General features: G+C 42.8%; 1 protein-coding gene across 2 annotated transcripts in view; it reads left to right on the top strand.

The window, feature by feature from the left end:
* Nucleotides 1-13,116, top strand: part of TMTC3 (transmembrane O-mannosyltransferase targeting cadherins 3) — a 368,984-nt gene that overhangs the window by 130,929 nt on the left and 224,939 nt on the right. For both annotated transcript variants that reach the window (XM_085653910.1, XM_085653909.1), the window contains exons 6-7: nucleotides 3,236-3,408; nucleotides 7,068-7,320. In XM_085653910.1, coding sequence (XP_085510036.1) covers nucleotides 3,236-3,408; nucleotides 7,068-7,320 — 426 coding nt within the window. The remainder of the gene's footprint in view (nucleotides 1-3,235; nucleotides 3,409-7,067; nucleotides 7,321-13,116) is intronic.

The raw sequence follows: 13,116 nt of genomic DNA, 5'->3' as shown, positions 1-13,116 counted from the left end.
TATTTTGTTGATTTTTTTTTTCCCCCACAGTTCATGGATGCTATTGTGGAGTTCGATAAACCACAGAAAGCTTCACTGCCATGAATCACAATCTCACGGCAAGCTTCTTGGGCCTTTGCTGGGCCTCCTATAGGGTCAGCAGTACTGGTGTCTGATTTGCAGGACTAGAGAAAGAATCAGCATAGGTCCCTAATGCGTGCTGGGGGTTTTGCATTTCAGGGCCCATGGTGGAGGCCACAAACCAAGCCACAGGTCTATGATTTTCATGGCAAACTCCATTTATTCAGAAGAAAGGTCATTTTGTGTCCCCCACACAGGCCTGGGAAGTAGCATGTACTCTCTTTGCCCCTATGTGTAATTCAATTTCTTTTCCAGGTGCTGGTCATAATTTCTTTTAATGATACCTGTAACAATTTTTCTGAAGTTGTAGCCAACCAATTGGAGAGTTGCAGTTCCATAAACCAACTTTGGAAGTACACCCGTTTGCCACCCATATTATTCAGTTTGAGTTGATGTAGCATCCAAAATTCCTTTCGAGTAGTATTTATCTGCTGCTGCCAGATTATAAGAGGCTCATCAACCCCAACCACCTCCTCCCTCCCTTATTCCTGGGTGCTAATACCATGAGAGTCTGGTTAAATCTAAATCCTTCAGAAGATGAACCAATTTCAACCCTTGAAATTGATATTATTTGTTAAATACGCAAATGCCCAAAGGCGTCTTGAAACCAGCGTCTGCAAGGTGTGAAGCAACAAAAAATTAGTACGCAAATAAAAAAAAAACAGCATTTAAGTTTCTTCCTGAAGCTGATCAGATTCTGCTGGTTTTTAAGATGCCAGAGAAGTTAATTCCAAAATCTGCAAGTGGAATAAAACTCCTACCGCCCAAGACACTTTGTTGTATTTGGGGACTGTGACTGGGATTCAGCTGAGCACAAAGCTCTCCTTGGTATGTACCATGTGAATTTCTTCCTCAAATACTCTGGTCCTGACTCATGAAGTGATTTATGCGCAATACAGAGTGCCTTTAAACCACTCATTTCTTAACAGGGAGCCAGTGAAGAAGCTCCTCTAGGGCATGAGAGACTGATTGAAATGTGGGTATTCTCTGTGGAGACGGGCTACTACATTCTGCAGTAGTTGGAGTTTGTATAAGGAGTGTTGATGAATGCCCTGTTAAAGGGTGTTACAATATGCCAGCCTGGTCAGTACAAGCGCAATGATTACTGACTTCTGAAGGTCAACAGGAATAAATGAAAATACATTCTTACAAGAAAAAAGCAAGAGGAAGTGAGTTTGTTGATCTGATATACGAATGTTAGGTTGATGTCGAAGATCACCCCCAAGTGCCTGACTTTCGTGATCAGGTTAGGAAGGAGGACAAGAGTCTGGGGCCACCACGAGGGTTCAACGATGAGGTGTCTTTTCCAAAGAGAAGGAACTCCGTTTTCTCTCAGTTTAAAGTAAGGCTGTTGCATTTCATCCAGCTGACGACTTCACACATGCAACTGTTGAAGCGGTGAGACACCTCTTCAATGTTGCTAGAAATGCACACTATAATTTGGCTGTTGTCAGCATAGGAGATTGTAAAAAAGCTAAAGATTCGAATCAATTTGGCCAGGGAAGCCACATATATTTTAAAAAGCGTGGGGCTCAAGGGTGACCCCTGAGGGACACCACACGGCAGTGAGAAAGATTTTGACATAAATTCCCTGAGGAAGTCCGACTGTTCTCTGTCAGTAAGGAAGGATCAAAGTAAATCAAGAGCCGTTCCGCAAATCCCTATCTTGGCTAGGCGATCAATAAGGACAGAGTGGCTTATGATGTCCAAGGCTGCAGACAGATCCAACAGGGTCAGCACCGCCTTACCACCGTTGTGCATGATCAATCTTATTTCCTCAGTGGCTACTATCCAGGCCGATTCTGTCCTATGGTTTGTTGTGAAACTGTGTAGAGCACCGTCAAGGATCTAATTTTTGTTTAAATATTCCAATAGGGCGGTGTTAAGATTCTTTTCAATAATTTTGCCGACATTAGCAGACGTGAAATTGGGCAGTGAATTTCTTTACTCTTTGGGATAGAGGGAAGGTTTTTTTTTTTTGTAGAGGTTTATATAGCGCGAACTAGACCCTAAGATATCGGGTATCAGAGCGCTTTACATGAGCACCAGTTTCGTTACACAAGGACACATTCATTTTTGTTAGGCACGGGAGATTATGTGATTTGCTCAGAATCTCAGAATGTTGAGCGTCGTTGCTGAGACTCGAACACGGTTCCCTAGCTTCGAGATCGACCGCTCTAGCCATAAGGCTACATCCTCTCCCCCTTTAACAGAGGAAGTATGGAAGCCTGTTTCCATTTAATAGGATATTGTCCAGCCGTGAAAATACTGTTCAATAAGGTAGTAAGAGGAGCTGCTACCATCCCACCTGTGTCATGGAGTATTTTTAGGGGGCAGGGGCCTGAAGGAGCCCTTGATTTGATGTGTACAGTTAGCTCGAGCACTCCCTCTTTGGTGAGAAGGGGGAACTTGCCAAATTCAGTATTACTAAGGCCTAGTGATTCATCTCCCGAAACACAAAAGTTGATACCGTAACTCTAGTCCATTTCTCCATACACTGCCTCAACTTCATTCTTAAAAATACGGCTAAATTATTGGATAGAGGCTGGCTAGGAGTCACTGTACTGCTCGAGTTCAGTCTAGAAAGCGTTTTTACTGTTTTGATAAGTTCTCTTGCTGAGTTTCTTACTTGATCATTTTCTGTGATATACTGAGTTTTCTTGGTGAAATTTTTTTGTAATCCTGAATATACTGTTTATATTCCCTTCTTTCAGTTGACGCATCATTTTTTCTTTAAATCTTGTGCCTGTGGAATTTTTGTTTGTGTACAATGCGAGTCTGTCATCAGTGAGAATGGACTTTGAGACTGACTGTTCTATACTCTTCTTCTCTAAATGTCTACCTCCGCTTGGAGTTTTCAGAACTTGATATTTCCATACGTTATAGTTATCAGTCAAAAACCCTCACCTATGTTACTGTAAGCATTATACATCATCCTTAAAATTGAGGAGATTAGCATGCCAGATAAGGTACTGTGCAATGACTAAAATGAATAGTAAAATGTGCGTAAATAAGAATATGTGCTTGAATCAATCATTGTGGCCTCTGCTTTGTCTGATGTTCTAGTCATATTTATTAGATGCTAATCTGCATTGCCCACTTTTCTCTTTTTCAGTATACTATACCTATAATATGGCACACAGCTGTGCAGATTCTCCGTGGAAAGGGAAGTATTCCATATTCCATGCTTCAGACTCTGCTGAAACTCATTGTTTTGATGTTTAGCACATTGCTCCTTGTGGTTGTTCGAGTCCAGGTGATTCAGTCTCAGCTTCCCGTGTTTACCAGGTAAAAACCTTTTCAAATGTTATTATTATTTTGATCATTCTCTTGTAACTAGTTCCTGCTTGATGATGCCCACACTCCAAAAATTGTTGTGAATTTCAGGACACTCAAACTCTTTTTCGCAATGTTAATATGAAAATTAACACAGGCATACCCACATCTCCTGCAGCGCTTCCGAAAGCATCTGTTGTATCGTTGACTTTTAGACACCAGAGAACTGCAGTACTTACACTTGGTGGTAGTCTGACTCCTGGTTTTCAGCAACGCTGTAAAGACTTCATCAGCAAGGGGGAGGTAGGGCAGGGTTTTACACCTTTGGCTTTTCCCACCTGCAAATGTGGCGACCTCTCGAGGGCACTTGTCTACCACATATTCCAGTGTGTGGTGACATTGTGGCTTCGGGAACAGTCGCCATTACCTCAGACACCGGAAGCCCCAAATCTGGATTACGGTTAAGCGTTCAGCCCTGAACAGCAGTTTCAAGATTCAGGATTTACACAAATATGAAAAATGTAATACTAAACACTGCTGATTGAACAAAATGCATTACAGAAGGCTTATAACCAGGAATGTATCGTAGTGGCAAAATAAAGCTGTTAATTAAGCTCCCTTGAATGTTGTCACAGAATTTGTATGGCTTTGCCCCGTTACAAATGTAGCATCCATATTCGCCACAATCATGTTTACTCTCTGGTAATAATAAAGCTATTGTTGTCTATTATAAATGCCTTTTATTACTGTCATATACACCTCAATACTTGAACTTTCTCCCGTTGTAATGAATTGATTAAAAAAGGACTCGTTAAGTGCGCATCTACTCAAGAGTGTCTTGGTGTGATACAGAGTGCAAGGGGAAATCAAATGCTGGAAGATTAACGTGCAAAAAGCTATATCTTAAGTTTCTTTTTTTAAAGGCCTCTCGCCTTCAATTTAACGCATTTCTAACTGAAGTCTATCCACATAGTGTGTCGAACCCTCAAACACTGTAAAGTCCTCCCCACTATGAATCCACTCTGTGTCTCACCCTTCAGTTATTGTTAATGCTCTGGAAATATGCCATCAGTGTATCTCAGTCTAGCATATTTGGAAACCTTTTACATCTCAAGATTTGCTTCTTTTGTTGTGTGTTTTTCTTTTTCTTGCCTTCCCAATTCTGATTAGTGGCACCAGACAACATTTAATTAATATGGGTCTGGCAGAAGTAAGATTTTGATCCCAGACCCAGACTATCCTAAATGATCTACATTTGCACCTGCTCCATCATTCTATTTGCACATCTTGTTGTTTGATTATCAGACACTTACACTAGCTCATGCGATTCAGTATTAGTAACTTTGAGCATCAGGTATTTGTTGCCTTTGTCTACTGAAGATATTAGAGGGAACCAATAGGGTAGTAATTCCCACCTTTTTCAAGGCGGCAGGCTCTTTCGATGAAGCTGCATTTTTTAGATCTTTGCCATGGGATAATGGCTACTTACTGTAACCTGCAGTGAGCCCCTAGCACTAGAGATATTTAACTTCCCGGCCCTTAGCTAAGATTTGGGCTGGCTGGTATCAAGCAGGCCAGTCACTGGAATTTCCCCAAAATGTACATGTCCTTTTGCTCATTAGTAAAGTTAGTGTTCACAGGGGGATGACCTGTTGATGAGCAGAGGAATTGATCCTCCCACCTTCCGCAAGACACCTGATTTATGTATGATTTAAAAATATATGCAAGCATCTAAATTATTAGCCTTTTATTACTTTTCATTGTTGGTAATGGAATCCTTCTCCAGCTGAGGAATAAGACCCAAGCGAATTGTAAAGATTGACTTTCTCATGTCTGTGCTAGCTGACTGTTCTATGTTCCAGTTTCTGGATTAACAGATACCACTGAGCTAGCAGAAAAGTGTGATTTCCTACTTCCATACTTTCCTCTTTTGCTGCTCTAGATCTGCTTTCACCCTGCCCATTTATGAGCTGGTTATGTGTTCGTTCATTTAACTCTGGAATTCTTATAGTGACATCGTACAGCTGCCAAACCCCTCTTACAGTTCTTCGCAAACCAGGGCACAACATTGATGGTACTAAAGCAAGGCAGAACAATGATCTTAAATATTTGACTAGAGATGAGTGGTAAACCAAACCGTACCTATAAAAAGGGAAATACAGCCCATGGAGTGTTCACCTGGTACTCCATTCCATTTGTTTTGCACAGTTTTGGACAAAAGCAGTTCAGTTTATGCAGGTGAAAACGTGCATCCAAGTGTGATTTGTGCGCTCATGGCAGCGCCCACTCTCAATATTAAGGCTCTATGACAATCACTTTGGAAAACAGTAACAGATTTATCTTTATACACCCAGATATTCTTATCTTTCTGAGGTAATCTGTAAATAGCCCAGTTCTATCTGATTAGGATGGATACCTCTACCTGCAGATGCCATCACTATTTGAATCTCCCCCAGCAATTTATGGTGCAAACTACATCAGGACAAGAAGTTCTACTGTTCGGATGTTGTAAATTCAACGCCAATGGCATGGGCTTTAGAAGCAGCTAGCCTGGCTGCAAACCAATGATCCTCGATAGAACATTATGTTAAAATACTTGATAATCTTGCATCGATCCCCAGAAATGAATCAGCCCTTCTACATGCAAGTTGAACAAAGGCAGCTAGCTTTTGAAACTTGGCGCTGAAAAGTTTTGGTATAATGCTAATAGCATTTGTAAGTCTGATACTAGAATTATAAAATAACGCTATTGGGATTTTGTCCGTGAAAACGGTGTTTTGTGAGAAACTAACAGGCAGCTAGCTGAGAACTTCCTTGAATGCAAGGGCACTCCTTCTTTTGAACTTTATCTTGATATAATTACTCTCCTGCCATCACCAAGAGCTTGTATCTGCGTTTTCATTTTGGCTGGTTGACCCCAAAAGTGCAGAGAAAAAGCAGGTGGAACTGGGGCACTGGTTCTAATCTTTTCCTTACCTGTGGGTCGACACCTGAAACTGCGGAGCATTTATTGTTTTTTTGTCCTTTATTTTTACATCAGAGGCGTAAGTGGATACGCCCGATCTGTTTAAACCTCGGAACCAAAATTCATTCTATAGCTTTCAGGATTCTGACGAGAGACACGTCCACACCAGTTGTGTTTGCTGTCAGCCGTTATTTGGCTGCAGTTTGGCGCAAGCGTGAACCCATTTTGTCTGTGGGAGGCCGACCCTTCAAGCTGTGATTCAGTACCCTGGATGGGATGGAATGTGGGTAAAGGTTTTGGCTATTCAAGTGTACTTTTATGTATAAAACTAGGATATTTTGTTTTAAGGTTTTGGTCTGTGTCGAGCAAAATACATTATAATATGTGTATCTCTTACATTAGATTACATTTTGCAAGAGCTTAACCATATTTTTATCATAGACCGGGATGGTTTTAAAGTTTTAGGTTGAGTTAAAGTAATATATGTTACAATGTTTGTATATTTATAAATCCGATTTTATTGTTTTAAATTCATAGTTTTATTCGTAATGTTTTTAATTGTCTGATATGATGGTCTTCCAATAACCGAGTAAAGCATTATTTGATGAGTTGAGCAATACAACCGTGTATGATACGTTTTATTTTGTGCTATACTGCTAACTGACAACAAACAATGTTTTTTGGTAACCATTTGTTGACTGTTTAGATTCGACAATCCAGCAGCTGTCAGTCCAACTCCTGCAAGACAGCTGACATTCAACTACCTCCTTCCTGTTAATGCATGGCTTCTCCTAAATCCCTCTGCCCTGTGCTGTGATTGGACTATGGGAACAATTCCACTGGTGGAATCTTTTCTAGATGTCAGAAATCTTGCTACGCTCGCATTTTTTTGCTCTTTGGGAGCACTGGTCATCTTCAGCATTGGCTATCCTGGCGATTCTTCAAAGACTGTTCTAATGGTAAGGCTAGCATTTTTGTCAGATTGATTAACACTTGTTACACTTCTATTACAGTTGTTTTAGTCTTTAAATAAACCAAACTGAGGAATTTTGGTTCCCTCCATGTTGCAGTCTCATGGATAAAAGGAAGGTTATCCCAGCTATACTAAGTAGTCCTTAACATTTGAAGAGATCTTGAAATGGAGTACAAATGAATAACTATGCTAACATTGCTAAAGGCTGGGGTGAAGAAAGTTGGAAAGGTATTACAATCCAATGAAGACAAAAACCTTGATGTTAGAATGAATTACACTGGTTGCCATTGGCAGCTGTTGAATGTTAAAAGTGGCAGGGTGTGCTCACTTAAAATTACATGCAGTGAGGAAGCCCGATTTCATATTGAAAGTTTTAATCTATACTATTTTTTTTTAAATTTGGGCAAACTGTACCCTTTACAGAACAACGTTCACATACATATACTAAAAAAGGAGATTCTGAATGAGTTATGATGAAACATTCCAGTATGTTAATGTCGTGCCAAGCATGCCTATGTCCCTTATGACTGCTGGTGGTTTAACCATCACTAAAACACTTGACAAAACAGTGAACTTTCAGTTTGAATTCCTTAATAGTTGACTAAAATCAGTAGCATTTCATCTGTGAAAATTAAGTTTGAGATGGTCTTTCATTTTTGAAAATACGTGCCATAGTGAAGATGGCTGACATTCCCTAGAGCTACGGCCATGCGCTTTGGTCCCCCTTTATCTCACCCTAGGGTGATTATAGGAGCCTTGATTGGAAGATGGGGGAGAGGACAACAAAGGCTTCTCAGAGACGAAACTTTGGGCAGGATGACATCACTACCCGGCCCCCGGAAAAAGCAGAGGAATGCCTTCCCCATACGTGCTCAAGATTGTTGGAAGCGTTGGTGCCATTGCCCACAAAAAAGAGCACAGGGAATGGTGATGCACTGACTTCAGAACTTGTTTTGCCTTTCCTTGTTTCGTTAAGGGAGTACCTACTCTCAATAACGGACTGGAAACATGTTACTAAAGCTGCACAGGTCTGTTCTTCAGGATAGATATGTGCGGATATTTGTTGGTCCTACTGTTGACTGCTAGGATTATCATCTGCTTGATGCCGCAGATTTGGTGCTGTAACTATCACGGGGGCTAACTGCACCGCAGCTTCTCACAAAAACTGTTTAGCAGTCACTTTAGATTTGCCAATGTGTTAATGCTGGTTGACTCAGACAGCAGCCATCTTGCTTTGGGATACTGCAATTGTACTGCAGTGTTATAATATCCTTTACAGTAATAGAAGTGTACACTGTTCTTTTTGGGGCCCTGGCTGAGGGAGATCTTTATGCAGTTAGCATACCAGTAGCCTGCCACTATTTCCTGCTATTTACTGAAACCAGGGTCCTTATACAGCCTGCTGTGACTGGCCTCCTCTTCTGCTGCGAGGGGGAGACTGACTTACTTGCTCCCTCTCCATCTGGGATTAATGTTTGCTTCACTCTACAAAACTTAGGGTTTCCAGAGCAATGATTTCATGAAACATTTCTGAAACCACCTGTACTCTTCCACGCTACCATCCACCTGGAGGAATATGTAACATGATATCACATCTAAAGCACATTAACATTTTACTGTAGCTTTCTGCAAGCATCAAACTTGACTGTGGGGCTTGAATGGCCAGGAATGTAGTCCAGGCCTCCTATCTGAGAAGGTTGCTCATTGCTAAACTGCGTTCTACTGTTCCTGACAAAACTTCTGAGACTACTTATTTGTACCAAGGCACTTTTAGAAAGGTCAAGATAAAAGTGATATATCAGAAATAACCCTGGAATTGATTATGAGAATTAATTCACGGATCCATTTTTTTATTGTGGCCATAGTAAGGAGCACAGCTGAAACAAAAGCATTAACAAAGGCCCGACATTTCCTCTTTTCAGGCCAGTTTCAGCTCTTAGTGACATCTTGACACGGCTAGAGAAGAACTGTAAGAAGTAACCCGAGTGCCAGCCAGGGCCAAGACAGGCCAAGCGTATCAGGGACAGTGTCGGCTTCTCAGGAGTGGTGGAAAAAGAAGAGCGGATTGACATGCTGCTTTCCTGGCTTTCCTTATTTCTGACCGACTGGACCAGGCTTTTTGGCCACCCTTGGAATTTCAAAGACCCACAGGGTTCAGTTGAGGCGTGCAACTAATCTCATCTCCTCCTGCTCCATCATGACTTGTCTTCTGATGCTTGTTTTCGGTCCAGGGAGGCCTGGGCCTGGCAGTTCGGCTGGACCGGTTCCATGAGGAGCAGGGTCAAGACTGATTTGCGTATGGCTGGGTCTGAACTTGGGTGGTGAAATGAGCAGAAGAACGATGATAGATTTAATCCAGATTTAATAGTGACTGGGAGGGAGTGCCTGAAAAGTTTCAGTGCTTCGTCCATCATCTTTTTGTGTTTGCTTTTTCTTCTGTGTCATCAAGCCAGTCAGGTAATCATGGGAAAGAAGCAGAGAAATGTTCCTCTCCAAGAAGCACAAGATTCTCTGCAGACTTCCCTTGGGAAACCAATGTTAAAAGGAAGAAATATCTGATTGTCTTTGGTTTCACAACTGCTGCTTGGAAATAGGACACTCACTGTTCTCTTCAGGAACTGGCTATTATTTTGGTTACTTTTGATCAAAGTCCAAAGAATTCTGTTAACTTGAAGGTCTGGACGGGTTCTTTGAATCTCGAGAATCAATTGTGAACTACACATTACAGGTAGCTGATTGTGTGAAAAGTGCAAACGTCGCACCACTTGACGGCTCTGCTGGACATAAGGAAACTGCGCTGACCTGCTTGCGGCATGACAGTGCTTGGAGTCATTTAGGAGCTGCTGGTTTTACAAAGCTCATTTTCCAGAAGAGACGATGAACAGAGATAAAACCAGAAACCGCTCTAGACATAGACTATTGTCCCTAATGTCCAAAACCCTAACTCTTACATAGCTTTCGAAATAGATGTTGTGTTGTATGCCTGCCACTTTCTCCCTTCCCATAGTCACCTGAGTGAGATGTCCTGTAGCATTTAGATAGTGGCCACAGAGATAAAATATTGTATGTTACATAACCATGACTCAAAACTGCCTTGATCATATGCCCCATAAAGCTGTTAATCCTACTCTTCCTTCTTCATAGGAGCCGATATTGATAGTTCAGTTGACCAAATAATCTTAAGTGCACACTACCTGCACTCGCATATTTCAATCTTGTGAATGTTAGGCTTGGGTGTTTGCCTGTGGTTAATATGTTTCTTCGTTGTGAATGTTGGGCTTGGCGTTTAGCCTGCGTGTTTAATTTTAAAAGTTTAAAATTTAGCTTCCTGGATCTAGGTATTGCGATACCCTGCTGTTAACCATGCCTCATTGTCTGCACATTTCTTTTTTTTAACTTTATTTTTCATATTGCAACAATAAAAACATATCGTCAACGATACAGCATAGAGGGTCATACCTTCTTGTTTGTTGTTGGTACTTGGTACAGGTGGCAACATTGGAAACAGACAATCACAATAGGGATACATAATCATCCTTGTATATAACACAGTGAGGAACAGGCATGGGATAAACCAAATACATATAGGCTGTACACTTATAGCATTAATTCTCCCGGCCTCTGTTATCAAGTTGGCCTTCCTCATCTGACCCGCTTTCTCCGCTCTCTGGAGTGTTGTGAGCGGATGCATCCCCCTCTGTCATCCCAGAATTACACAGTTCTCGCCATTCCATCAGATCAGCTTGTAGTTTTTCGTCCCTACGTGTAAGTTTCATATGTACTTCTTCGGCTAGTGTCCACTTACGCACATCTTTAAGCCAGGCCGGCAATTCCGGACCCCTCTGTCCCATCCATGGTATGGCCACCCTACGTCAAGCTAACACTAGCATTAATTGTAGTAGTTTATAAGGCAGTTTCCATTTCTTAGGCTTTTGTACGGATGCCAATAGGCAATGCAAATGTTCTGGCGTCAACTGAAGGCCTGTAGCTTCACTGATCCTGCAGACCACTCCCGTCCAGAACTGCCTTACAACTGAACACTCCCATGCCAGCTGAAAAAAATCTGCATTTTCTGCGGCGCACCTCGGGCATCTACCATCCCTGTCAAGTGAAATGCGTTTTAATGTTACCGGCGTTAAGTAAGTGCGATGTAAGAAATTGAAGTGCGTTTACTTAAACCTAGCATTGCAGGAGACGGTGCGTGTAAGTGCGCCTATGTATGCCCTCTGTTTCTCTTCCAACTGGGCGCTTAGATCTTTCTCCCAGGCAGCCCTGGACGGTAGCACCAGGGGCGTGGAGTCTTGTTTTATGGCTTTATATAGGAGGGAGATCATTTTACGACCACTTCCGCACATGAGTAGGATATCCAATGTTTGTGTCAGTTGGAGAATGTCTGGGTATTGTGTCCAGGTGACCATTACCACCTCCTGGATACCTCTGTAGTGTAGGAAATGCCCCTGCCCTGGGCCAAAACTCTCCTCTGCCTGCTCATAGGTTATAAATGTCTTGTTTGGGAAAAGGTCAGCCAGTGCCTCACAGCCACCATCCCTTCAGGTCTGAAACGACATATGCGTTCCCGTTTCATTAAAGGGGGCCAGTATCCAGATCTGTAACTCCCTATGGAATGGTGCTTTCCCTAAGACCCTCTCAACGAACTTCTGCCACATGTCAGCCGTGTGTCTCACCACGTAGGGGAGAGTCGCCTACGCTCCCCTGCCCTGCATTAGCGCATTCTGAAGTGTCAGGTTATCCGCCCTTCCAGCCAATAGGCGTTTTTCCAAATTGTCTGCATCTGCCAGACATTGAGCAGTAGGTAGCAATTGAGCGGCGTAGTAATATAAGTCAAAGCGTGCAGCCTCCAAACCACCCTCCTCATAGCTGCGTACAATAGTGTTGAGGGCTACTCTACTCCTCCTTCCGGCCCAGAGCAGTGACGTGAGAGTCATATTCAGTGTTTTGAAGAAGCACGCTAGTAGCGGGCAAAGTGAGTTAAGTAATGCATATAGGGCCCTTGGGAGCATCACCGTCTTGAAGATGGCCAGCCTGCCCATCAATGACAGTGGAAAGGTATTCCAAAATATCACAGAGCGCTGTAGGGACGCGAGTACCCGATCTATATTCATGGCCAGCGACTGTGTATCTGACGGCGCAACCTGTATTCCCAGGTATCGGAAACCCGCCTGCTCCCATCTAAGTCCCAGGTCTGGGTGTTCTTCTAGGGGCACTGAAGCTAGTCCCGGCAATGGAAAGATCAGCGATTTAATACGATTAAGCCTCAACCCAGATACCTCTCCAAACCTATCTATTTGACGTAGCAGTTCAGGTACTGCTTCCCTAGGGGAGGCCAAATAAAAAAGTGCATCGTCTGCATACAGGGAGATGACATGACTTGTCTCACCCACTCTGATGCCCCACTGATCCAACTCCGCTCTCACCCAGACTGGCAGTGGTTCTATGGCTAGGGCGAACAATAGGGGCGAAAGTGGGCACCCCATGCGAGTGCCCCTAACCAGCTGCTACTCTTCTGAGCGAGTGCCCCCGAGCTTGACCCTCGCGCAAGATCTGTATACCGTATCTGGATCCAGCGACGGAATCTGGGTCCCAGCCCCATGGCCCGGAGCACCTCCAAAAGGTATCTCCAGTTCACCGTATCGAATGCCTTGGCGACATCGATGGAAACAAGTACCATCTGTTCCTCCCGACCACGCACTTTGTGCATAATATGATTAAGCCGTCGTAAATTCATGGTCATGTTCCGGCCCGGAATGAAGCCACATTGGTC

Source organism: Triturus cristatus, chromosome 4_1, assembly GCF_964204655.1.
Source record: "Triturus cristatus chromosome 4_1, aTriCri1.1, whole genome shotgun sequence".
Taxonomy (NCBI): domain Eukaryota; kingdom Metazoa; phylum Chordata; class Amphibia; order Caudata; family Salamandridae; genus Triturus; species Triturus cristatus.
This window is presented reverse-complemented; position numbering and strand designations above follow the sequence as displayed.